We start from the raw sequence: 24504 nt of genomic DNA, 5'->3' as shown, positions 1-24504 counted from the left end.
GATTTATCTGCACTGTATCCGAAGTTTGAAATCAAAACCTATGAAAACCACTTTTGATTCGAACCGTTACTTTTTTCGCACAGTGGATTAACCTTATACAGCATTATGCATTTCATCTGATGAATAATCCATAATCTCATGGCTATGATTGACAGTTGAGCCTTCCAGTAAAGTAGAAGCTGTGTTCTGTTCTTGCACTACCAATGTAGACTCGAGACAAACCACAACCTCACCCATTGTGGGACGGTCTTTGGGTCCAATATGTAAACATTGGAGCTATATCTAAAATTTCTCTGCAATTCACTAAGCATTATAGCACCATCCTGTACCATAACACACTCATAAATCACGCACAATATAACATTACGTAGAAAATTTAAATTGCACACTTTGACAGAGAAATATATTACATGGAGGAAGAGCAGTGGTTTATTGGTACAATACGTATTCTATAAAAATGACAAAATTCAAATATATCGATTACATTAAATCATTATTTATTGTCACCGTGCAGTTGGCTTGCTTAAGTCGTTCTCGTTGACCTCTAGGTTTATTAAAGAAAGAAGCTGCTCTAATTCTTCTGCTACTTGCTTTGCATCAGGTCTTGATTTGGTATCTACTGAGGTGCATCTAAGTGCGAGGGAAGAGGCTGTTGATGCTGCTCCTACAGTGTATTGGCCTTCCAAATGTGCATCCATTATATCCAAAATCCCATGCTCTTTGCTGAGCCGAGACTGAGCCCAATAAGCAAGGCTCGTATTCTCTGTTTCAAACTCGAAAACTGGTCTTCGTCCTGTCAAAAGTTCCAGGAGGACAACTCCAAAGCTGAAGACATCGCTTTTCATTGTTAAATGACCTTCATAGGAATAGAAAATATACGGGACCAAGTAAGCACATAGATAATACAGAAGCAAGGAGTACGTTCCTTGCTTGATTAGAGAGATATTTGCAATCTACTTGCCACACATAAACTGCAATCAACTTCCAGGAAAAATATAATAACATATATACAATATGTTAAAACCTTTAGACACAAGATTATGTGAAATATTAACCTGTATTAACATATGCGGGATCTAGATAACCATCTGTTCCCCGAACAAATGTAGTAACATGGGATCTTTCATCTTCTGGTCCGTTCGTAGAGCAACAGAAACCAGAGAGCTTTGAATTGTATTTCTGTCGGTAACAGATATTTTGTCAGGCAAAACTATATTTTTAGTGGGAAAAATGTCGGGAAGTAAATTTTAACCATCAGTGCTTCTACATACTGAATCAATCAATATGTTGGATGTTCTGACATCGCAATGTATAACATTTACTTCTGGACTGTGAAGATATGCAAGCCCCTTAGCAGCTCCATGAGCAATACTTATACGAAGTTTCCAAGAGAGCGATTCAGAGTCAGAATCCCCTGTTTCAACTGAATTAAGTAACTGCGTCAAAAATCAGTTTATTTCAAAGGCATAGATTACGAAACTTTGTCCCTTTTTAAGATGTGAACAATTTTGTACCTTCTTAGGCCAAGACCAGTTCGCCTGATATATCTTATTCTATATCTATAGCAGTTATCTATCAGGCCGTGATTCAAAAACCACTTTTTAAGGCAAATTTATGACAATAACTCATTCGACTTAACATCACATCATACTTAGATGATTTCTGGATGCATATAATTGACTGGATCAGAGCTAATAATATTGAGAAACTCACACAGATGCCAGTGCAAGCGTCCATGAGGTGGGTACTCATGTACCAGAAACGGTTCCTTGTTATCAAGGCAAAGTCCAATCACTTTAACAATATTAGGATGACAAAGTTTTTGTAAGGTAAGGAATTCTGTCTGTAGCATAAGAGGTGACAGAGTTTGTTAGTCAGCTTAAATAGAACTTATAAACAACAAAAAAATCTAAAACTAAAACTTAAAAGGTCACAGGAAAAAGTACTGGAAAAGCTGAAAAGTGAGACTAACCAAATACCCCTGAATGTCAGCTTCGCTATCTTTGAACATCTTTATTGCAGTAACCAGACCAGTACCCCATTTTGCAACAGCGTATGTTTTCTCATCAAAGTAACCCTTATAAATGGTACAATTACCGTCTTTCCACAACTCAGCATCGGCATGGAACTTCCTGGTAGCTATACAGAGATCATTATATGTGTACATCTTCATATTTGATGACTTTACTGACTTTGAATACCTTTGGACTGCCAACAACGAGAAAATCATATAAAAATTTTGTTGAAATATTATGAAGAGAAAAAGGAGAACAAAATCATTCTTCTAAACTCTTATGTTGTGTTTGGTTGGGGTGAATGGAATGGAATGAGTATAAATGAAAGAAAATAATAGAGTGTAAGAGGGAGGACTTTGAAAAAAATATGAGTGAATGCAAATTTTGTATGATAAGATTTGATAAGAAAATATGTATGATTAGGAATGGAGCATTAGCTCTAGTCAAGGGTGATAAGAATGGAATGGTGGAAGGAATGAAATTATTATAAATTCAACTAAATTATAGTTCATATCTCATTCCATTCCCTCCATTTTTATTCACCCCAACCAAACACAACATTAGACATTAAGGTTGGGTTCATTTGGATGTAATGGAATGAGTGAGAATGAAATGAAAAATTATGAAAAAGTTTTTTGGATAAGTAAGAAATTTTGAGATAATAGTGTCTATCTAAATTGTTTATAAAGAAGATTGTAGAAGAACATGATGAAGAAGTTGAATCAGCATTTCTTCAAAAATATATGATTTAGATTTCTTGTTCAAATAATTTGGAATGGATTGATTGGATTGAAGGAATAAAAATTTTAGACATCTTATCTGATTACCCCAAATTTATATTATAAATTTTACTTCATTCTCCGGTGTTCAATTTCGGATAATATTTTTTAGTATTACATTCTATAATTCTCATCATTTTGAGCTAAAAAAAATTTAATATTGCAAAAGTAAAGATGAGACTTAACCCAAAAAAATGCCTATATATAGTTACAATATAGCACTTAAGTTAAAAGATTAATGATTAAAATTGACAACAAAAAATAAGGAATAAATCAAAACACAAAATATTAATTCATATATGTATGTATGTATGTATGTATGTCTATGTGTGTGTATGTATAAATTATAATATAGATTAGCTTATATCTTGTTATATTCCATATTTGAAGTTTGGTGTTACAATTATACTTATTTAAATCACTATCTTTTAATGAGAATAAGTTTTCTAGATAAGTTAAGAAAAAGATTTTTATGACTAATTTTATTATAATAGATTTTGATTGTTTTACGAGCAGTGAGACCTTCATACATTTTATTGGTTTTTTAAATTACATAGATAACTAGATTAATATATCCATGTATTAGTAATTTTCTAATTATAAGATTAGTAGGAATTATAATATTAATGGAAGATTCCTTAAAAGAAAATCTTAATTTTAAGATTACCTAATCTGGCCAGAGCTGCAGGTGTGAGTAGAGCAAAAAATCTTTTAAAAGTAGAAGACCACTTTTGTTGATGCCTACTGCTGGATATACCCCTAGATATACCCCGCATCTCATTTTCAGAATTTTCATTATCCACCTCATGTTTATCATCACTAATTGTCTCTGGAGAACAATATTCTGTGCTCTTTTCTTGCAAGGCCAAGGCAGACTCAAGACCAACCACAACCTGAGCCATAGTGGGACGCTGTTTAGGTTCGGTATGTAAACACTGGACTGCAACTTTCACAAACATATCTAGAGAATCAGGATACACGTTCGCTTTTATTCCCGGATCAATAATCTCCCCCAAGCGTTTCTCTCTGAAGCAATGTTGTGCCCATCCAGCTAAAGCAATTTGCTGCTCATCCAGACTCTTGTCCACTGCTGGCCTTCCACACAAGACCTCAAATAACACAACACCGAAGGCATACACGTCGGATTTCCTTGTGAGCCTTTGAGTTCGGAAATAATCAGGATCAAAATATCCGAAGCTTCCTTTCACCTGAGTGCTTACGAATGTATCTGCCTGATTTGCTGGACTTGTTCTAGATAATCCGAAATCAGAAACCTTAGCTGCAAAATTATCGTCAAGTAGAATGTTAGTGCTCTTTACATCCCGGTGTATGATTCTCTGGTAGATGCCTGTTCCAGTGTGAAGGTAGTCCAGTCCTTGAGCTGCTCCGATGCATATCTTGAGACGTTGAACCCATGAAAGAGGTGGAGAAGAAGTGTCATCTTGTCGAAGCCTCTTATGAATATGATCGGCCAACGTGCCACCTGGCATAAATTCATAAACAAGAATCATCTCATAACCTTCATCACAGTAACCAATCAAAGACACTAGATGGCTGTGCCGAACTTTTGAGAGCATCTCAATCTCTGCACGGAATTCTGTGGATCCTTGATTTGACATGGATTTCAACCGTTTTATGGCAACTACAGTTGCTCCAGGTGCAAGACTCCCTTTGTAAACATTTCCAAACCCGCCTTTTCCGATCACTAATTCGTCGTGGAAGTTAGATGTTGCCCGCTTCATCTCATTGAAGGAGAAACGGTAACATGATTGTCGAGTAGACAATGATTGAAGCCAATTATTTTGCTCCACAACTTCTGCTTCTTGAAGTTTTTGGAGCATATAAACCACGATATTCAAGATGGTAATAAGAATAATTGCTAAATTTACAGTGATGTTTGTATATCCATATAGAAATGCCAAATCTTGTGTCATTGCAAGAAGAAAGAATACAGCCAGAATAAAAACAACAATATTATAGCAAGATATATTGGGCTAAACACAGAGGAGTTATGTATAGGAATAGGATGAAGAACATTAATTGGTTGACCACAACTCAAGAACCACCAAATATATCCTCAAACAAAATACACAATTCCTAAATAATTTAACACCTAACTTAATGCTGGTGAGATCATGCAGACGCAAACATAAAATTCTACTACAGCTAGATAGTATTATTTTCGCAACCACTAGGCAGATAGGTCGCTGGTTGCTGAATAAGTCATTACGTCTTATTTAACTAGTGCTCTGTTGATTCAGGGAATCAATATTTCAGACTAAACATCAAAGATAAGAAAAGAATACCACTTCAAACTTGTTCTCCTGTACCTCTAGTTAATTCTCATCAGAGGTGTGAAATTAATTTTTATGAATCAAGTAGAGAAAGATAAATATATAAATGGTGACAAGTGACATAAGAAATCTTCGGCGAATCCAATCTAGGGAGAAAGAGCGCACAAAGGTTGAGTCTCACCAACTCTACTCTGCACAAAATATATCAGATCTTTCATATTTAGAAGAAAACTCAATGCATGTTATACTTGTTACATAGGTTGGTTAAATTTTGGGGTCCTAGAAGTATAGTCGAGGATGGGCGCCTTTTTGCCCTTCTGCCAGGCCGAATCAAAGGGCACAAACACTGATCTCATTAAGTTGAGATCCATGTTAATGATCTGTAACCAGTTATTTACCTGCTCTGTAACCAGTTATGAACCACAACATTTAAAATAAGAGTTAATAGGCTACAAGTCACTCAAAACTCATGACCAACTTGTACTTGAGATATTGAACTCAAAAAACTTGAAAACGGATCATAAAATTAAACTAAACTTGCTATTTAGTTATTGAACATTAAAAAGTTTGCACAACCGTTAACTCCTGTTTGACTTCAATAAAAAACGCTAGCACATGTTCTTTTCAGTTATTTAAATGCAAATTTTTATTAGTTTAGTTCCAATTGCAAGTTAGGGGTCAATTTGTTTATATATTAGGCTATTGACCTGTTTCATGTTCATTATTTTGCAAAAATGTATTATACTTAATAAAAATACATATTTACATAATTTTTTCTAAAAGACCTGGATTTCTTTCAGAAAAATAAGGTAATTAAGCCAAACGGAATCATTTCCAACTAGATATCCTTTTAATAAAAGTGGTATGTTCAGTTCAAACCTAATATTTTGAAAAAAATTGATCACTGTCTTTGACAAATTTATAAAAGTGCGCCCCCATAGAATTTAAAAAGAGATTTTTCAAAAAATTGTCATTTCTTCACCATTATAAATTTTATGAAATTATAGAAGTTTCCCCATAAAATTTTAAAATATAAAGATATTTTTCAAAAAATGGACATTTCTGTCCGTTCCGTCCATTTCGTTTAGGACACTAGCGGTAGTTACCTAAAAACAAGTTTTTATTAGTTCAATTAATTGACAACAAACTTTTTGAATTCAGTAACCCAACTGCAAGTTGACAATGAGCTGGGTGACTTTTTAGCCTAATAATTGTTGAGTGACTTTTTAACCTATTACAGTAATTCTTTAAAATAATGACCAGAATGGTGGCTCCATTTACAAAAATGTTTGTATATCCGAACAAAAAACGAAACATCACAATTCACAATTCTAAACTCACTTCACAATTCTATAAAAAATGAAGAAGGTACATTAAAAAAATGAAGAAGGTACATGAGCCATTTCATTGAAGCTAATAACAGGTCTCAACTCTTTACAAAATCACCTGTGGTTGACTCACTTATCAAGTCTATACAAAACAAAAGAATTCGGACTCAGCAACACAATCAGGGTGTGCCTGATAGCTTCTTAACTTATTAATGCACTTGCTAAACCTCTAAAATATGATACTAGTCAAATGTGACGATATCAAACCAATGACAGGTTGCAGACTTAGTTGAAACATCTATCTTTCTGCAATAATTATTCAAAAAACAAACAACTATTGTAATATAACGGGTTAAATAGCTAATACATAACTAAGCTGGTTAAAAACTTGCAGTTTGGTCATGTTGTTGAAAAAACTTTCAAACACATAACTTTGCTTCATATAATTTTCAATTGAACGATCTTGCTTACAGAAACTTACACGAACGTTAAAGGTCATTGACTTTTAACGTTTTCCATTAAAATACCCGTTAACCCGACCCGATACAATCCTAATTACATCTATAATCAAAATAAAACATATGCTTGCTTGAGTTTGATTGAGATGTGAAGGAGTTGCGTTAAGGAGGTCAGCGATGTTGAAAATTCCGACTGGGATACAAAGTTGAGTTTCGCGGCAGAAAGGAAGTTGAGCAGCGGTGTGGCTGTTGCGGCTTGAACTACAGTTGGCGGCATAACCGCCGTGAGTCGAGAGAGGTTTGATTTTGTGTATATGTTGTTGCGTGGGGGGTTAAGTTTGACAACGAAAGGGATGGTCGTGGAGTTCGAATCAGTCGGGATGGTGCGACGGATTCCGCCGTTACAGATGATGACGGGATGGGGTTGGAAGGAGATAAAGAGGTGGAGGAGATGAGGGATAGTTGTGTGTGCATAATAGTGGCGGTGATAGCTATTGTTTGGGCTGCTCATAATCGAAATTTGGGTTTTCTGTTAATGTTTTTAACAGAGTTAACGAGAATTATTGATATGCAAGTTTTTAAACACTTCATTAGTTGACTGTGAGCTTTTTTAACAACATGATCAAACTGCAAGTTTTTTAAGTAGCTTAATTATGAATTAGCCATTTAACCCGTAATATAACTAACTATATCAATCATAGATTATTTATAACATGCAACAAGTTCAATGAAAATGCATATGAAACTTCCAAACGAATTATTTCATATATTAAAGGTAGTTTGATGTAACCAGTGACTTGATATGAAGATGATAACCAGCCAACATTTTTTGGTCAGGGAAATTAGATGTTGGCCGCTGCATCTGATCAAGTGAGATACGATAACACAATTCTCTTGCAGACAATGACAAGAGCTGGATTTTTGTTTTGTGAGTTCTGCTTCTTGGAGCTGTCGAAATTTATGAACCACGACATTTAAAATAATGACCAGAATGATCCCACCATTTACAGCAATGTTTGTATATCCAAACAGAAATTCCCAGTTTTGTGTCATTGTGGCACATGTGCAGACAGAAGAAGAACAGTAAGACACTAGCTGCACATAATTACTGTTTTGTAATTACAACACAGCTCTAAACTCACTTCACAATTCTATGAAAAAATGAAGAAGGTACATGAGCTAATAATAGGTCCCAACTATATATTTACAATATCACCTGTGGTTGACTCACTCATCAAGTCTATACAAAACACAGGAATTCGGACCCAGCAACACAAGTAGGGTGTGCACGATGGCTACTTAACTTAATAATACATTTGCTAAACCCATGACAGGTTGCAGACTTAGTTGAAACATCTATTTTTCTGCAATAATTATTTAATACTAAAAAACGAACAACTATTATAATATAACTAACTATATAATTCATAGGATATTTATAATATGCAACAAGTTCAGACAAAATGCATATGAAACTTCCAAGTAAATTATTTCTTATTTTAAAGGTAGTTTTGATGTAACCAGTGACTTGATATAAAGATGATAAGCAAACTTCTTTTTCTTTTTTTTTTGTCATAATTAAGATGATAAGCAAACTTAACTGGACAGAATTGAAATAAACTGAAGGAATAATGCTGGTAATGTATATAACTGGAATTAAACTGGAAAGGAAATACAAGACAGTAAAGGAGAAATACAGGTAGGGGTGATCAAAAAACCGCCCACACCGCATAAACCGCCCGCATCGTATCAAACCGCACCACAAAACGCGGTTTTTAATTTTCGTGGTGCGGTTGCGGTTTGAATTTTTCACAAACCGCGCGGTGCGGTGCGGATTGCGGTTTGACATATTAGTAGTGCGGTTCAAACCGCACCGCACCGCAATATCATTATATATACATGTATATTAGTGATTGTCAAATAAAATTATATTATACATCTATATTATTTATAATTATATTATATATGTTTGTTAAATCTCTTCAAATAATAGTTAATTATTATTTTATCAATCTCGCATTACTATTATACAAATTTGTATGAAATGATTATATTATTATAATATGTCTCTTAGTAGTTAGTACTCGTATTTATTATCATATTTACATTTTTGTTTGTGTTATTTTAGTAGTTGTTGTAGCTCTGTAATGATAAATATCATATAAATTCATTACATGCAAAGTTTTTAATTATTGTATATTTAAATTTTATTTCTAACTTCAACTAAAAATATTTATTCTTAAGCATACAAACCGCACAAACCGCACTGCACCACACCGCATTTTTGTGGTGCGGTTTACGCGGTTTTTATGCTAGCGTGGTGCGGTTGCGGTTTGAGTTTTTAGCCAAACCGCATGCGCGGTTTGGTTCGCGGTTTTAGCAAAAAACCGCACCGCCCGCACCGCGATCACCCCTAAATACAGGTAAAATTACACCACTCAAGTCTGTCCTCCACTTCTCTGAACAAGTGTCTCAGTAGTTGGCTGTTTGTTCAAACGGTTACGGGCTCATGATCTAAGGTTGCTACAGATAATACGATATCATTTTGTGACTCAACTACTGATAAGAGCGAGTCCAAAAGCTTCCCTAAACAAGCTCCTAAGCTCAAATACAGGGAATGTGATCTAAAATGCGGTTCCAACAGTGTCCTAGTGATTCTCTAAATCACCAAGACATTCTCAAATTTATTAGTCATGCCTTATTTTAGGTAACTACTAGTCATCCTCTATTTTTTTGTTTTGGAATCTACAATTCATTTTCCTCCCTTTCTACACTCTTGATTTTCACTACTTTATACTTTACACATTTTTTGTCTCCTTATTTCTTCTTTTCTAGTTTAGTTAATATATTATTATAATAAGAATCAGAAATGAGTACAGGGATTGTTATCGGAGCTGAGATACAAATTATTGATCCTAGATCACTAAGACCCTTTATTTTATAATTCACGTAGAGAATGTACTATGACACTATTGGATATCTCAAAGTAAAAAAAAACTATACACTTTATTCTAGTTAAATGGCACAGTAGCAATACTATGATTATGGATCTCTGTTATAATAGTCCCTCCTTGAAACAATCCTTGTCCTCAAGGATTGATACTGATTTTTAATGGAAGATTTGAAATTATTTCGGGATCTTGAGTTCGCCACCTTATTAAAAATTATATACTTGAAATTTTTATTAAAAAAATATATATGAAATATACTTTTAAATCATGTAAAATGAGTTAAACTGAGTGAGATATATTCGAATTTCATAACTGAACTTTGATCAATTATGTTACACTTAGAGGGGTGTATTGGATTGGGATTTTAAAGCATTTTTTTGCATTCATGAAATCCGGGGGTATTCGATTAGGATTGTTTGAAATCCATTAAAATCTTGAGGTATTCAATTGGGATTTCAAATTATGCTACAAAATCTGGAGGTATTCAATTGGGATTTTAAATTATGTTTTAAAATCCGATGGTATTCAATTGGGATTGTTTAAAATCCATTAAAATCTGATGGTATTCAAATGTTGATGGATTTTTTTGCATTTCATAAAATGATGGATTTTGTAGCATTCTTCAGTGTATTTTAAGTTTTTTGAAATCCCATCAAATTAATCAATGGGATTTTGAAGCATTGTGCTTAAAACTCTGCGACATTTTATCAAGAATCCGCACAAAATCAAAATCAAACACAATCCATTAAAATCCATAGACTAAAAACAATCCATTAAAATTCCAATCGAATACACCCCTCTTAGTTTGACTCCGGTTTATATGATTTAAAAGTCTATTTATGTATTTTTCTTACAAAGATTTAAAATATCATTTTATTTTACAATCTGAAATCAATTCTATCTAATTTTACATAACATGAGGGTATTATACATGAAAAATCATAAGTACAACATTTTTCTTGTGTTTAAATTCTAAAGACTTTACAGTATCATACGACATTCGAATCTGTATAAAATCAAAATTAAATACAATCTATTAAAATTTATACTCTCTCTCGTCCATTATATATGTTGTTTGAATTTTTACCCGTAATTTAGGTGTTTTGACCGTATAGCAAAAATTAATATTTTTATAAACTTTTTTGAATAAAAATATAACATATATATTTTTATTCAAAAAATGATTTTTTTTAAAAAATTTAGATACATGATCAAATTATCCACAAAAGCGTGTAAACGTCAAGCAACTTATATAATACTCCTTCCGTCCACAAGATTCTTTACGGTTTCTTTTTTGGGATGTACCATCAAATTCTTTACATTCCAAAACTTATAAAAAATAGTCAATGGGTCCCACCACTTCCAAATTTTTTCTCCCTTTTCACACTACTTTTACTCCCCTATCTCTCTTTTATTCATTAAAAATTGATGAGTCCCACCACTTCACTCACCTTTCTTCCTCTTTTCCACTACTTTATACATATTTGTTAACCTCAGTGCCCAAACCAAACGTAAAAAATTGGTCGAGACGGAGGGAGTAAATCACAAGAAATATAAATTAATTAAAATTCTAGTCGAATATAATCCTGAATATCCGTATCTGATCTGGAAAAATTCGGTTTTAGGATATGGATGTGTATATTTATCATGTACCTGTATATTTGGAATTTAAAGAGAAGAAATTATTAGTTAATTACTTGCAACCAATCAATCTGCATAGTTGCAAAAATTATCTGGCGTATGTTATAATTTTATGATTGCGGACCATGATCCCACTGTTTTAAACTGTTTTTTTTTTCGTCACAAGATACTTTCTCGTATAATGAATTGTATCAGAATATAATAACCGCTGCCAGGAGTTTTTTTACCGGGAACACTTAGACAATAAAATTTTAATGTTCGATAAGAAAACACCCATAAAGGATCCCGCTATCATTCTTTTTCCACTCGCGTATCCTGAAAAATACAATACAAATAAAAGAAACATAGTAAGTTCATACTGAAAATAGAATAATAAAACTATCCAAAACAAAAGAGAAAAAAAGTCAACAAACTCATAAAAAATATGAATATCATATAATTCTTTAAAGCATAAGAAAAGTAAAATAAAACTAATGTGAAACAAAACATTAAAAAATCTACACCAAAGAGACAGTGAGATCTCTTTAGTTAGATACCTAATAAAATAACAAATAATAAAATTTAAATCCCAGCGGAAAATAATTGACTATTAATATCAATAAATATTTAAATAAAATTAGGAAAATATAATTGAAAATTAAAATATGGCTAAGATATATCTACTCAAATATAAGACAAAATCTTGACAAATAAATGTATCACGATTATAGCTAATTATCATTATCAACACCATATAAATTTGGTATACACCAATCAACAAATCAACCCTTAATGGCGCAATAATACCTCATTAAGGCACAATAAAGCCATCATAAATGGCCCCCATGAATTATAGAATTCAGGTACAAAATCAGCAATAAACATTCTATCAATTAAAGCATGTAGAAACAAACAATATCCAAAATTACAGAACTAGAAACAAAATCATGCAATAAAATTAGTCGAGCAGAATAATCTACGCGCACTAATTAAGTCACCGATACACCACCTCCACCGCCACCGTTCAAGAACTGCAAACAATCATCATGCACACTAGCGAAAAACTAAAATCAAAATATGATACGGGACAAATAAGATGTAACATTGATTCAACATATCAATCTCCTCAAATCCGAAAGAAAAAAAATGTTAAAAAATGATGAAATAGGATACGAAACAACCCATAACATAATAGATCTAAGCACACAATTATATCTAATCATGAAAAAATGAAATATGAACCGCATCGCAAGAAAATATACTGTAAGAATAATCACATAATCATAGTCATATAATTTTATGTTTTGGAAAGATCACACCTGTTAGTACGGATATTGCCTCATCAGATGGACCCATATGAATGATCATCTCGCAACTCCAATCAACTTGATGTAGCGTCAACACGATGATAACCGAAACCTAATTGATCCGATTTTTCACCCGTCGGGCATATTTTTTGTCCACATGCTCTGATCATCGAGAAAATGGGGAATTTAACACTATAGCAATACTTGAAGACATAGATATAAGCGAAAAAACATACGGGTGGGGTTAAGACTAGAAACTGAAGTAGGAGAAGAAGATGAAATCTGGGAAACAGAGAGTGAAATATGGAATTGTATACAGAATTGTGTACATAATGACATGTGGGAGTTTTTAATTGGAATGAGCCCCCTGTATTCACATCAACCACCCTAATTAAAACCCTCCACCTCAATTGCCACATCATTATGTGCAAGTTCTATGTACACAATTATGTGCACCTAGCACTACTCGTGAAATATACATGGGAAAATGCTAGAAGCACAAAATTGGGTAAAAAACATACATTCACATAATGAGTATGTGTCAACTTTTGATTGAAATGGGCTCCCTGTATATGCATTAATAGTACCAATTATAACTTCCCACCTCAGTTGTCACATCATTTTGTGCAAAATTCTGTACCTAATTTTGTGCATGTAGCACTACTCATATACATGTGCAAGTTTACACGTAAATGTGAACAATAGTTGTGAGACAAATAACAAGTTTACGTAAAGCTTGTGATTGAAAATTCCACTGGTATAAACTGTTAAATTATTTGGAACCGTGTATTTTGTTTGAGGATATATTTGCAGTGTTGACCCTCACTATTTCTTGACTTGTGGTCAACCGATCAATGTTCTTCATCCTATTCCTACACATAACTCGTCTGGGTTTAGCCCAATCTATCTTGCTATAATATTATTGTCAAGTTTTTATTTTTGCTGTATTCTTGTTCTTGCAATGACACAAGATTTGGTATTTCTATATGGATATACAAACATCACTGTAAATTTAGCAATTATTCTTATTACCATCTTGAATATCGTAGTTTACATGCTCCAAAAACTTCAAGAAGCAGAAGTCGTGGAACAAAAAAACTGGCTTCAATCATCGTCTACTCGACAATCATGTTACCGTTTCTCCTTTAATGAGATGAAGCGTGCGACACGTAACTTCCACATCGAATTAGTGATCGGAAAAGGCGGGTTTGGAAATGTTTACAAAGGGACTCTGGGAGCAACTCTAGTTGCCATAAAACGGTTGAAATCAACTTCGAAACAAGGATCCACAGAATTCCGTGCAGAGATTGAGATGCTCTCAAAAATTCGGCACATCAATCTAGTGTCTTTAATTGGTTACTGTAATGAAGGTTATGAGATGATTCTTGTTTATGAATTTATGGCAGGTGGTACGTTAGCCGATCATATTCATAAGAGGCTTAGACAAGATGACACTTCTTCTTCGCCTCTTTCATGGGTTCAACGTCTCAAGATTTGTATCGGAGCAGCTCGAGGACTGGATTACCTTCACACTGGAACAGGGATTTACCAGAGAATCATACACCGTGATGTAAAGAGCACTAACATCCTACTTGACCAGAATTTTGCAGCTAAGGTTTCTGATTTCGGATTATCTAGAACAAGTCCAGCTAATCAGACGCATACATTCGTAAGCACTCAGGTGAAAGGAACCTTTGGATATTTTGATCCTGATTATTTCCAAACCCAAAGGCTCACGAGGAAATCCGACGTGTATGCCTTCGGTGTTGTGTTATTTGAGGTCTTGTGTGGAAGGCCAGCAGTGGACAAGAGTCTGGATGAAGAGCAAATTGGTTTAGCTAGATGGGCACAATATTGCTTCAGAGAGAAAAGACTGGGGGAAATTATTGATGAGGGAATAAAAGATAATGTGTATCCTGATTCTCTAGAGATGTTCGTGAAAGTTGCAATCCAGTGTTTACAGACCGAACCTAAACATCGTCCCACTATGGCTGAGGTTGTTGTTGGTCTTGAGTCTGCCTTGGCCTTGCAAGAAAAGAGGACTGAAAAGATAACTAGTGATGAGAACCAAGAGGAAATAGATATATCAGACTCTGAGGTGGAGGAAGGAGATGTATCAGACCATGAGGTGGAGAATGAAAATTCCGATGATGAGCTGGATGGTATTTCCAGCAGTAGGCATCAGGAAAAGCAGTCTTCTTCATTCTTCCCCGAGAAAGAGAAGCAGTCTTCTTCTTTTCAAAGATTTGCTACTTTGCTGACACTTGCAGCTCGGGTCATATCAGGTAATCTCACTGTAATACGTTTTGTAAATCCAAATTAAGTAACAAAAAAATTAAGATCTTCAATTTCATCTATATAGATTTATAAATCATAAATTGACCTATAGTTTCTTTAACAAAAGCTACACGAATACGCTAAAAATAGGTTTGGCCAAGTACGCCAGTCAACAGGGATTCAAAGCCAGGGCCGTTTTTATATGACTACTTCTGTCTATCTCTTAGTATACTCATGATAAATATAATATAATATTAACATCTCTTTAATTGTTAACATTATTTTATTTAAACACTAATCAATTCTCAAGATCGAGCTATGCATGTCTCTTCTTATTCCTCCCCCCACCCCCACAAACTAGTACACTGTGTAAGCTAAATCCCACATGGCCACACACATATTTAAGTCTAACTATCCAAAAAAACAAAACTTTTAACGAGCAAACATATTTTAGTGACTCATTTGTCCATTCCACTGTCATGCCATTTCTTCTCCAGACTCCATCAAAGATTTCAAGCTCCGGTGTTCATCAAATGGGTGTAGAAATTATCTGAATTTTATTTTTTAAAAGCCTCCAACCAATTGATTATGAAGACTTGGTGGATGAATTCACTTCAAAAAACGCTAGAAGAAGTGACAAGTTCAAGTAATAGTTGATGTTTTTTGTAGTAGTTGCAATCAAACAATTTTTCAGTTGTAGTAGTATAATTTTATGGATGATATCTTATTATTTTAAATATATTAAAATTTTGTGTTGTCATTTGGGAGGACCTCATTCTTATAGTTAGCACAGGGCCTCAAAAAAAAAGTCTCAAACAGCCCTGTTCAAAGCTCATCATGAAGCCATCAAATTTGAAGAGTTACACATTCCATCATCTCAGGACAGCTACCAGCAAGTTCGATCCCGGTGCTCTGTGGGGGAATGATGATTATTATACTTATTATAAGGGTACTGGTCCGATTACTACAATAAAGAGATTGAAAGATAACCCAAATTTCAAGGAGGTGTGGTTGGTTAGTCTCACTTTTCAACTTTTGCCTGCAATACATTTCCCTGTGATCTTTTTGTTTTAGTTTTACAATTTTTGTTGTGTTTTATTTAAGCTACTAAAGAACTCTGTCACCTCTTATACTACAGAAAGAAATCGATACCTTAAGAAAACTTTGTCATCCTAATATCGTAAAACTGATTGGATATTGCTTGGAAAAGGAGCGGCTTCTAGTACTTGAGCACCCACTTCATGGACGCTTGGACCAGCATCTGCGTGAGTTTCTTAATATTATTAGCTCTGATCTAGTCAATTATCCTCTTATAACACTGCATCTGTCGTAAATGGACACAATTACGACGGAAAATATCTGTCGCTTTTGAATGCGTCTTAAGTTCAATTTTTCATCGCTCGTATAATATTCGTCATAAGTTATTAGATGGTGGGCTCCGCGTAAAATTGTAAAAATCTTAAGAAGGGGAAAAACCTGGGTTTTGTAAGCTATGCCTGTGAAAAACTGTTGTTTGACGCAGCTACTTAATTCACTTGAAACAGGGGTTTCTACTTCTCAACGGCTCTCCTGGAAACTTCGTATAGGTCTTGCTCATGGAGCTGCTAAGGGGCTTGCATATCTTCATGGTCCAGGAGTAAATGTTATACATCGTGATGTCAAAACATCCAACATATTGATTGATTCAGTATGTAGAAACAATGATGGTTAAAATTTACTACCGACCATTGTTCCCCCTAAAAATATACTTTTGCCTGACAAAATTTCTGTTACTGACAGAAATACAATGCAAAGCTCTCTGGTTTTAGTCTGGCTAAGGACGGACCAGAAGAGGAAAGATCCCATGTTACTACACGTGTTCAGGGAACATTCGGTTATATAGATCCCGAATATTATCATACAGGTTAATATTTCACATAACCTTACGTCTAAAGGGTTTAGCTGTGTACATGTTATATTTTTTCTGGAAGTAGATTGCAAATATCTCTAATCAAGCAGGGCACATACTCCTTGCTTCTGTATTATCTACTAATCCCATGATAATCTATTCTTATGAAGGTGAATTAACATTGAAAAGCGATGTCTACAGCTTTGGAGTTGTCCTCCTGGAACTTTTGACAGGACGAAAAGCCGACAATGAGGTGAACCTGGCTTCTTCGGTTCAGTCTCGGCTCAGCAAAGAGCATGGGATTTTGGATATAATGGATGCACATTTGGAAGGCCAATACACTGTAGGAGCAGCATCAACAGCCTCTTCCCTCGCACTTAGATGCACCTCAGTAGATACCAAATCAAGACCTGATGCAAAGCAAGTAGCAGAAGAATTAGAGCAGCTTCTTTCTTTAATAAACTTGGAGCCCCATTAGAACAATATATTTGAGTTTAATTGTAACTGCAAGAAGTTCCAACAAAAAATGATTAAATGTAATCCTTATATTTTCGGTTTTGTCATTTTTATAGAATATTTATGGTACCAATAAACCCCTACTCTACCTCCATATAATATAAGTATTTCTCTTTGTCATGATAGGTGTGTAATTTAAGTTATCTAGATAATTTACATTGTATGTGACTTATAAGTTATTAAAATTATAATAATAAAAGTAATTTATTATGTTATTCATTTGAATGATGAAATTGATTTATATTAGAAAAATCATTAAATAAAATAAGTTGTTCAAAAAAATACAACCTACCAACTTATGAAATTAAATCAGGTTCTCACATATTTTACATATTGTCAGTCTCTGACTTATTATATAAACATGTAAAATTTTAAGATTAAATTTGAAAAGGGCTAGCAAAAGTCAGTGAATGGGTAAATCGCCAATAAAATCCGGTATCATAAAACAGACTCCAAGGGGTCGTTTGGTTTGCGCAGTGTAGTCCTATGAGGTTGAGGAAACGAGTTAAATTAATATGCTTTTAAGGTATCATATCTCATATCATGTTATTGGTCGATTACTGGAATCAATATTTCAATTTAAAAAAATTAAATAAATGAGCTTGAAAAGAGGGGCAGAAGTGTGGTCTGAGATCAGTAGAACACAGCAAAGCACCGATCATTCTGGTTCCAGGCAAAGCGAACCTGCATATGGAAAAATGACACTGGAGGAATTTTTTGTCAGGGCAGGTGTAGTCCGAGAAGAAAGTGCCAGACAAGCACAACCACCTCCTCCTCCTTCTCTTCCCCCTCAGCTGCCTCAGCTTCAGCCACAGCCTCACTCTCAACTGGCCTATGGTATGCATGTAAACTACGAAAATACAGCAGCATCTAGCTTTATGGTTCTGGGATATGGTGGTGCTGGTAGCTTAATATTCTTACTCTATTCAAATCACTGCCACAAATTGGTAGAGCAAGTGTAGCGGCTTGCTTGCCAGGTGGAATAAGTAGCGACAGCACATACCAACTTGCCTATAGTGTTCATGGAGGGGGAGTAATACCAACATGAGTCATGTTTCCTCTGATGGGATAGGGAAGGAAGCGGAATGGCCCTGTGGAAAGGGTCATTGAGAACCGTCGAAAGAAGATACTGAAAAACAGGGAGTCTGCAGTAAGATCCAGAGCAAGAAAACATGTACCGCTCTTATCTTGTTTCTAAACTGAAGTGTGTATTTTTTACTGTTGTGATACCTCAAATGTTTTATTTGTATGGACAGGCGTACACGGTTGAACTAGAAGCAGAGCTGAATCATTGGAAAGTTAAGAATGCTTACCAGTTACCTCAGACATAGATTGGTATATACCCTATTCCTGGTCATCTAGCTTCAATTTATTAGAATTTATTTGTTTACAATAGCTTCTTGTGTTAACAAAACTCTCTTTGTTGAGTGACATGAACAGGCAGCGTTAAAGACCAGCACTATTCACTCAAACTAATCTTGTGAGCCCATAAACACAATTTTACAGAAATGGTGCAATGTGATGATGTCATTCCTTGTGGAGGTTTGTGCCATTTGAATTGTGCATTTTTTATGTAAAGTTTCAATGTTTTGTACTAACCGATGATGAAAATTTGGTGGAAATGTTGTCCTGCATTCTTGAATATGTTAAATTTTGAGATGTTTTTTGTGAACATCATGCAGAACATTGAAGCAGAAGAAGCCAAAGATGAGGCCCGGGCAAAAGATAAACTCGGATTGTTGAGGAGGTGTCCCAGCTCCCCATTCTAAAGCATGGTGGCAAGTTTACTCCGTGAGGTGGACCTCCTTGTTGTGATAAATATGAAAATTGGAACCCCAAACTCGTGTTCTGTTGTTATTTATGTTTCTGGATGTTCCACATTACAATCTGTGTATGCATGTGGATTTTATAGTTTTTTGCATGAATTTTAAAAAAATGTCGGCATAAATATTCACAACTGAATGTAAACTGTAAATATGGAAGAAATGAGCTACGAAATTCTACACCATCTGTACAATGTCAGAGGCTTGTTGCGGACTATATAACAGGATCTTCTTAGCCAGAGTCTAGCAAATTTCTGGACTCTTTGAGTTTGTCGCAGATGTTGGCTTTGATATTGAAATGCCCTATGGTTATGCCTTAAACCAGACAACTTTGCGATTTACCAGATTCCTTACAGGATGTTGTTATGAATGACTTGGCTTCTGACCACTCCGCAACTATCTCACAAGCCCACCATTTTTCCAGCTAATGTGTCCTGGTGTAAGAAGTTATCTACTTCTGGGTCATGAACACACCAGATCCTGAAAACAGTGTGTGTGTGGAAGCAGAGAGCATGTGTCTCCGGTTGGTAATATCAGTACCGAAATTCTTATAGGATAATAAAAATGGAGACAAGATACTCTATTTGTCTTTCTAGGTTCTTTATCTTGCGAAAACTAGCACATATTCTAATACGTTTATATTAAATGTAGTTTTATAAATTATTTTTAATTTTTTTTAATAAAAATTTAATATCAAATATTTTAGAAAATAAATTTAAAAATAAGTTATGAAATTATATTTTACCTGTTATTTTAAAATACATGTCAAAAATAAAAAATCTTAAAAAAAAAAAGAAACGAAGAGAATAACATTTAACATGTAGACGCTTGATCATCATCAGATCATCTCCTTATTATTATTTTTTGACATACAATTAGTTTTATTAACAGAAACCACTCGTCAAAACCCAGCCGAGACAGACCCAAACTGTCGAAAAAACGAGTTAAATAAATAATTATTTTGTTTTCTTTGTCTAACACATAAAATATTCAAATTCTTTAATAAAAAAATATTAAGACAGTCATGAAAACAATAAACGAAAGTAGCACGTCTGCACGTGTAGACTGTAGTCATACTCCCTCTGTTTTTTTATATGTCACTTTTGACTTGTGCACGTACCTTTAGGTGGGTTGACTGGATAGTAAAAATCATTATTTTTAATTGATTTTTTTGGTGAATTAAAATTTTGATTATATATTTTTATTCAGAAAAAGAAAATTTCAAAAATAATATTTTAACTACTCGGTCAAAACACTTAAAAATGTGTGCCAAAAAGTCAATCGTCATATATTAAAAAACAGACGGAGTATTTAAAAACAGAAAAATAGTGGAGTGGAAGTAGTAAAACACTTTCCGGTACTTTCGGAAGCAAACCTTTGCACAGCCACACAAAAACACCACCTCACCAACCAAACAAGCCATCCCTCTCCGATTAAAACATATTTTCAGACATTCTCACACAACCCCACATGCAACACAACATAATAAATCCAATTTATATCACCAACTACATAAAACACCCCTGTCGCCGATGAATTTTAACGGCCGCCGGAAAAGTTAAATGACGATGAGATATGAGGAAAAAGAAAACCCACAACGGTGATCTCATATACATCAAGTCTGGAAAAAGGGGCCCACAAAAAGACATTGAGAAGAAGAGCTTGTTTGAGCTTTCTTTGCCTTTAATGATCTCCTTTTGGTTTCTTGTTTTCTTGTTTTATTCTAAGCTTGGCCTTACATACGGTAATGGAGGTAAATTTTTTATCTTTTTACTTTTTTATTTTAGTGGTTTTCATTTTTTTATTGTGAGTTAAGACCCATTTTTATGCATTTAATTTTAGTGGTTTTGGAATCTTTGGGTTAAATTTTAGGCACTCTTTGGTTTTTGATTATTTTTTTTTGAATTTAATTTAGTGTTTTTGATTTTTTTATTGCGGGTTAATCTGTTTCTGGAAGAATTTGTGGGATATATGGTTCATGATTTTCTGTCGAAATTATGCGAGTTCCTTGTAGTAATGTCAAATTATGTAGACTTATTATGAATGAAATGATCATTGTTTGTTTGGTATTTAGATTTTTTGGATGTAATAGTTTGTAGTGATTGAGATTTGTATTGAACAGGGAATGTACAGTCCAGTAATCGGAGCATGACTAACTCAAGTATATCTTATGACAAGCATTCTGACATCGCATATGATTTTGTAGAAAATAGGGATGATGATTATAAGCAAGAATTAGTTTTCGAAGTTAAAGTGCCTCTGAATATTAGTAAACCTAGTGGTCAGGATCATAACAATACAAATTCGAGGAAATCACCTCAGGGAACATGTCGTCGGAAAGATTTAGTCCAGAGTATATTAGGGTATAGGGAGTTGATGTGTGAGCTTAACCTGCAAGATGAAGATAGATATACAAAAACGGGAAAATTTGATACTGCTAGAACATATGAAGCATCTTTTGATGCATCACTAAACATGACAATGAAAGAAAAAGGCTCTACACCAAATGCACGCGTTAATATTACCCATAGACTTGAACCTGATGGGACGGAATACAACTACGCCTCTGATTCAAAGGGTGCAAAGGTGGTTGCGCACAACAAGGAAGCAAAAGGAGCTAGCAACATATTGGGGAAAGACCATGATAAATATTTGAGAAATCCTTGTTCAATTGGGGGGAAATATGTTGTCATTGAACTCGCTGAGGAGACGCTGGTAGATGCTGTCAAAATTGCAAATTTTGAACATTATTCTTCTAATTTTAAGGAGTTTAATTTGTCTGGTAGTTTGACTTATCCAACTGAGATATGGTACTCATTGGGAAGCTTTGTCGCAGCAAATGTGAAGCATACTCAAAGTTTTAAGCTACCTGAACCAAAGTGGGTGAGATACTTAAAGCTGAATTTGCTTAGTCATTATGGATCAGAATTTTACTGCACGTTGAGTCTTGTGGGAGTGTATGGAGATGATGCAATTGAGCAGATGCTTGAAGATCTCATTGTAAAATCTGAGGAAAGTGCTTCCACTAAATTATCAAAACCTAATTCAACTATTACTCTGTCTGCAAAACCAGAATCAGGCGTTAATGATAAAAAGGTTGATGGTGAAGCTAAACAGGCGGTTGATGTCTCTAGTAAAAGTAAAGGGGTAGAAGGGGCTGATGATGGGAATAAGCCAACAGTTGATGCACCAAAAGTTCAAGTCACAGTAAGCAACATCCCTGATCCTATAGTCAATCCGACAGTCAAAGTTAGACAACAATCAAGTGGTAGAATACACGGGGATGTCGTTCTTAAAATATTAATGCAGAAGGTGAGGTCACTTGAAACAAATTTATCCGCATTGGAGGAGTACATCAAACGATTAAACAATGGACAAACAGAGGTTATACCTGACCTGGAGAAAAAAATTGCAGACTATAAAAAGCTGTTGGAAAAGAGCAAAATCGAGGTCAAGGATATTTTAGAATGGAAAGAGATTATGGTGCGTGCACATCTGCATTACTCTTTAAGTTTCACTTGGCATGTAAACCATTTATGTTAACTTTGTCATTTTTAATGTGATTCATATGATTTTGCAGGAGAAAGAAGTTGCTGACATTGATTCATGGAAAAGTGGCGTCATGTCGAAGCTGGAATCAGTGATAAGAGAAAATGTTAATTTGAGGTTTGTGATACGCACATGTACTAGTCGTATAAGCTCATACACGTTTATCTTTTCCTGCTCAAATGGTCAGTTCTGCAAGATTCTAAAATTCCATGAATTTGCTCAGGACAAATTTAACCTGTATTTTGACTTAAAAGTAACATATCTCACATTATAACTGATATTTTGACTTGAAACTAATATACTTGGCATAATAACTGATGTTTTGAAGCATGTGTTGATCCTGTTATGTTTAACTTGATTTGCAGATTAGATATCGAAAAAGTTGCAGGCGAGCAAGCATATCTGGAAAAGAAGGAGATCACCATAATAACAGTTTGTTTAATTGTTGCGTGTGTTCTCGTTCTCAAACTAGTTTCAGAACGAGTACTGTTGTTTTCTGGAGCCATTTTGTGCGATATGGTTTGCTGGGCACAGAAAGGTTGCGAATTGATAATATATAGCTGTGGTCTTGCTGTATGCATTGGTTTAGTGATTTCATAGTCACTTAATGTTGTAGCTGATTAACAATATGCAGTTGTATTGTCCCTCTTTAATTGATTTAGTCACTTGTTAGGAGCTCTATATTAATGATTTAGATAACTTTGTAGGTAGAGTTTCTGTAGTAAAAGGATGTAATTGCTTCCTTAGTGTAGTATATGACTTTGTGGTTTTTGTAATATCCACAGTAGTTCAATTGGGTGCATGTACTTGTGTTGCTACATTCAAGCATGTCACATCGTTTCAGTAGTCTGATCTTGTGCAAGAAGGATAAAAAACGCTGTAGAAAGACCCGAACCGAAACTGTTGGATTCGGTTCCTTGTGTTAGAGCATTTCCAATAAGCTCCTGGTTATTCTTAAATATAATATAAAATGTTAAGTTATTAGTAAATTAATACATTATGAAGAGTGTGAATCTTTATATACCTTCCTAACATTATATTTTATTTTTATTTGAACTCCACTGTGACAAACATTCAAATTCAAATGAGAGGGAATGGATACTTTATTATAAAAATAAATTAAGAGTCGTGTAATGATAAACTCCGCTAATGCTCTTTATACTCACTTCTAACATTATATTTTATTCATATTTGAACTCCATTATCACAAAAATTCAAATTCAAATGGGAGAGAATGAATTTTATTATAAAAGAGTAATATAAGAGTCATGTAATGGCTCTTAAACGAGAGGACTTGGAGTTTTACTTTTTCTCATGCTTCTTATTTTTGGTTGAATCGAAATTTTTTCAAATAACATATGAATAATTTTAATTGGGTGATTTATGTAGATCATTTATTATTATTGAAGGTCGTTAACTATATTTGGGATAATGATTTGGCAACACCTTTTTAGGATATCTAGCATTAGGGACGGGCTTTGGGTCACTTCCGAGTCGCGGAATGTTATCCCCGTCTCCGATCTCCGAACCCGCCTCAATTTCTGAACGGAATTCGTTTGCTCCCCGATCCCCGCCCTGAATGTGGGATTTGGAGAATTCATTAATTTTTTTAAAAATATTATAATATAAATTCTAATTTAAAATTGTATTAATATGTCATTGTACATAATAGGTTTCTACTTTTATGTAGCATTTTGAG

At 34.3% G+C, this 24504-nt stretch overlaps 4 protein-coding genes across 5 annotated transcripts; 3 read left to right on the top strand and 1 right to left on the bottom strand.

Annotated features, from left to right (window-relative positions):
- Positions 1-389: 389 nt before the first annotated feature.
- On the bottom strand, positions 390-4881 carry LOC108201813 (receptor-like cytosolic serine/threonine-protein kinase RBK1). The gene is made up of 6 exons (XM_017370109.2): positions 3462-4881; positions 1973-2208; positions 1714-1843; positions 1272-1423; positions 1056-1179; positions 390-856 (listed from the first exon to the last, which is right to left on the bottom strand). Exons 1-6 carry the CDS (start codon positions 4726-4728, stop codon positions 504-506), a joined length of 2262 nt encoding a protein of 753 aa, XP_017225598.1. The 5' UTR covers positions 4729-4881; the 3' UTR covers positions 390-503.
- An 8676-nt stretch (positions 4882-13557) lies between these two features.
- On the top strand, positions 13558-17553 carry LOC108201814 (putative receptor-like protein kinase At5g39000). 2 transcript variants are annotated; one of them, XM_017370110.2, is made up of 6 exons: positions 13558-15037; positions 15814-16043; positions 16168-16294; positions 16574-16716; positions 16809-16932; positions 17088-17553. In XM_017370110.2, exons 1-6 carry the CDS (start codon positions 13714-13716, stop codon positions 17393-17395), a joined length of 2256 nt encoding a protein of 751 aa, XP_017225599.1. In that variant the 5' UTR covers positions 13558-13713; the 3' UTR covers positions 17396-17553. The 2 variants fall into 2 exon arrangements, with proteins under 2 accessions (XP_017225599.1, XP_063940867.1); XM_064084797.1 differs by having other exon boundaries at positions 17119-17296.
- Positions 17554-17820: 267 nt separating this feature from the next.
- On the top strand, positions 17821-19426 carry LOC108201632 (bZIP transcription factor 46). The gene is made up of 5 exons (XM_064085468.1): positions 17821-18380; positions 18506-18607; positions 18690-18768; positions 18874-18975; positions 19116-19426. The coding sequence occupies exons 1-3, from the start codon at positions 18030-18032 to the stop codon at positions 18762-18764; spliced, it is 528 nt and encodes a 175-aa protein (XP_063941538.1). The 5' UTR covers positions 17821-18029; the 3' UTR covers positions 18765-18768; positions 18874-18975; positions 19116-19426.
- A 1256-nt stretch (positions 19427-20682) lies between these two features.
- On the top strand, positions 20683-23607 carry LOC108200834 (SUN domain-containing protein 5). The gene is made up of 4 exons (XM_017369093.2): positions 20683-21009; positions 21379-22739; positions 22837-22922; positions 23171-23607. Exons 1-4 carry the CDS (start codon positions 20832-20834, stop codon positions 23403-23405), a joined length of 1860 nt encoding a protein of 619 aa, XP_017224582.1. The 5' UTR covers positions 20683-20831; the 3' UTR covers positions 23406-23607.
- The last annotated feature ends 897 nt before the right edge of the window (positions 23608-24504 follow it).

The sequence above is a fragment of the Daucus carota genome, chromosome 9, assembly GCF_001625215.2.
Source record: "Daucus carota subsp. sativus chromosome 9, DH1 v3.0, whole genome shotgun sequence".
NCBI lineage: Eukaryota > Viridiplantae > Streptophyta > Magnoliopsida > Apiales > Apiaceae > Daucus > Daucus carota.
The sequence above is the reverse complement of the archived record's forward strand: the minus strand, read 5'-3'. Positions and strand labels throughout refer to the sequence as shown.

What these genes read in the sequence shown, in the direction of transcription:
- LOC108201813 (XM_017370109.2), bottom strand. Translation starts at nt 4,728, where the DNA reads ATGACACAAGATTTGGCATTTCTATATGGATATACAAACATCACTGTA. An exon ending in ACGCTTGCACTGGCATCTGT is followed by an intron (nt 1,424 to 1,713) that starts GTGAGTTTCTCA and finishes TACTTAATTCAG; the next exon opens with TTGAAACAGGGGATTCTGAC. An exon ending in CCAACATATTGATTGATTCA is followed by an intron (nt 1,180 to 1,271) that starts GTATGTAGAAGC and finishes TGTTACCGACAG; the next exon opens with AAATACAATTCAAAGCTCTC.
- LOC108200834 (XM_017369093.2), top strand. Translation starts at nt 20,832, where the DNA reads ATGAGGAAAAAGAAAACCCACAACGGTGATCTCATATACATCAAGTCT. An exon ending in CCTTACATACGGTAATGGAG is followed by an intron (nt 21,010 to 21,378) that starts GTAAATTTTTTA and finishes TGTATTGAACAG; the next exon opens with GGAATGTACAGTCCAGTAAT. An exon ending in AGAGAAAATGTTAATTTGAG is followed by an intron (nt 22,923 to 23,170) that starts GTTTGTGATACG and finishes CTTGATTTGCAG; the next exon opens with ATTAGATATCGAAAAAGTTG.
- LOC108201814 (XM_017370110.2), top strand. Translation starts at nt 13,714, where the DNA reads ATGACACAAGATTTGGTATTTCTATATGGATATACAAACATCACTGTA. An exon ending in ATTTCAAGGAGGTGTGGTTG is followed by an intron (nt 16,044 to 16,167) that starts GTTAGTCTCACT and finishes CTTATACTACAG; the next exon opens with AAAGAAATCGATACCTTAAG. An exon ending in CCAACATATTGATTGATTCA is followed by an intron (nt 16,717 to 16,808) that starts GTATGTAGAAAC and finishes TGTTACTGACAG; the next exon opens with AAATACAATGCAAAGCTCTC.
- LOC108201632 (XM_064085468.1), top strand. Translation starts at nt 18,030, where the DNA reads ATGAGCTTGAAAAGAGGGGCAGAAGTGTGGTCTGAGATCAGTAGAACA. An exon ending in CAAATCACTGCCACAAATTG is followed by an intron (nt 18,381 to 18,505) that starts GTAGAGCAAGTG and finishes CTGATGGGATAG; the next exon opens with GGAAGGAAGCGGAATGGCCC. An exon ending in GATCCAGAGCAAGAAAACAT is followed by an intron (nt 18,608 to 18,689) that starts GTACCGCTCTTA and finishes TTGTATGGACAG; the next exon opens with GCGTACACGGTTGAACTAGA.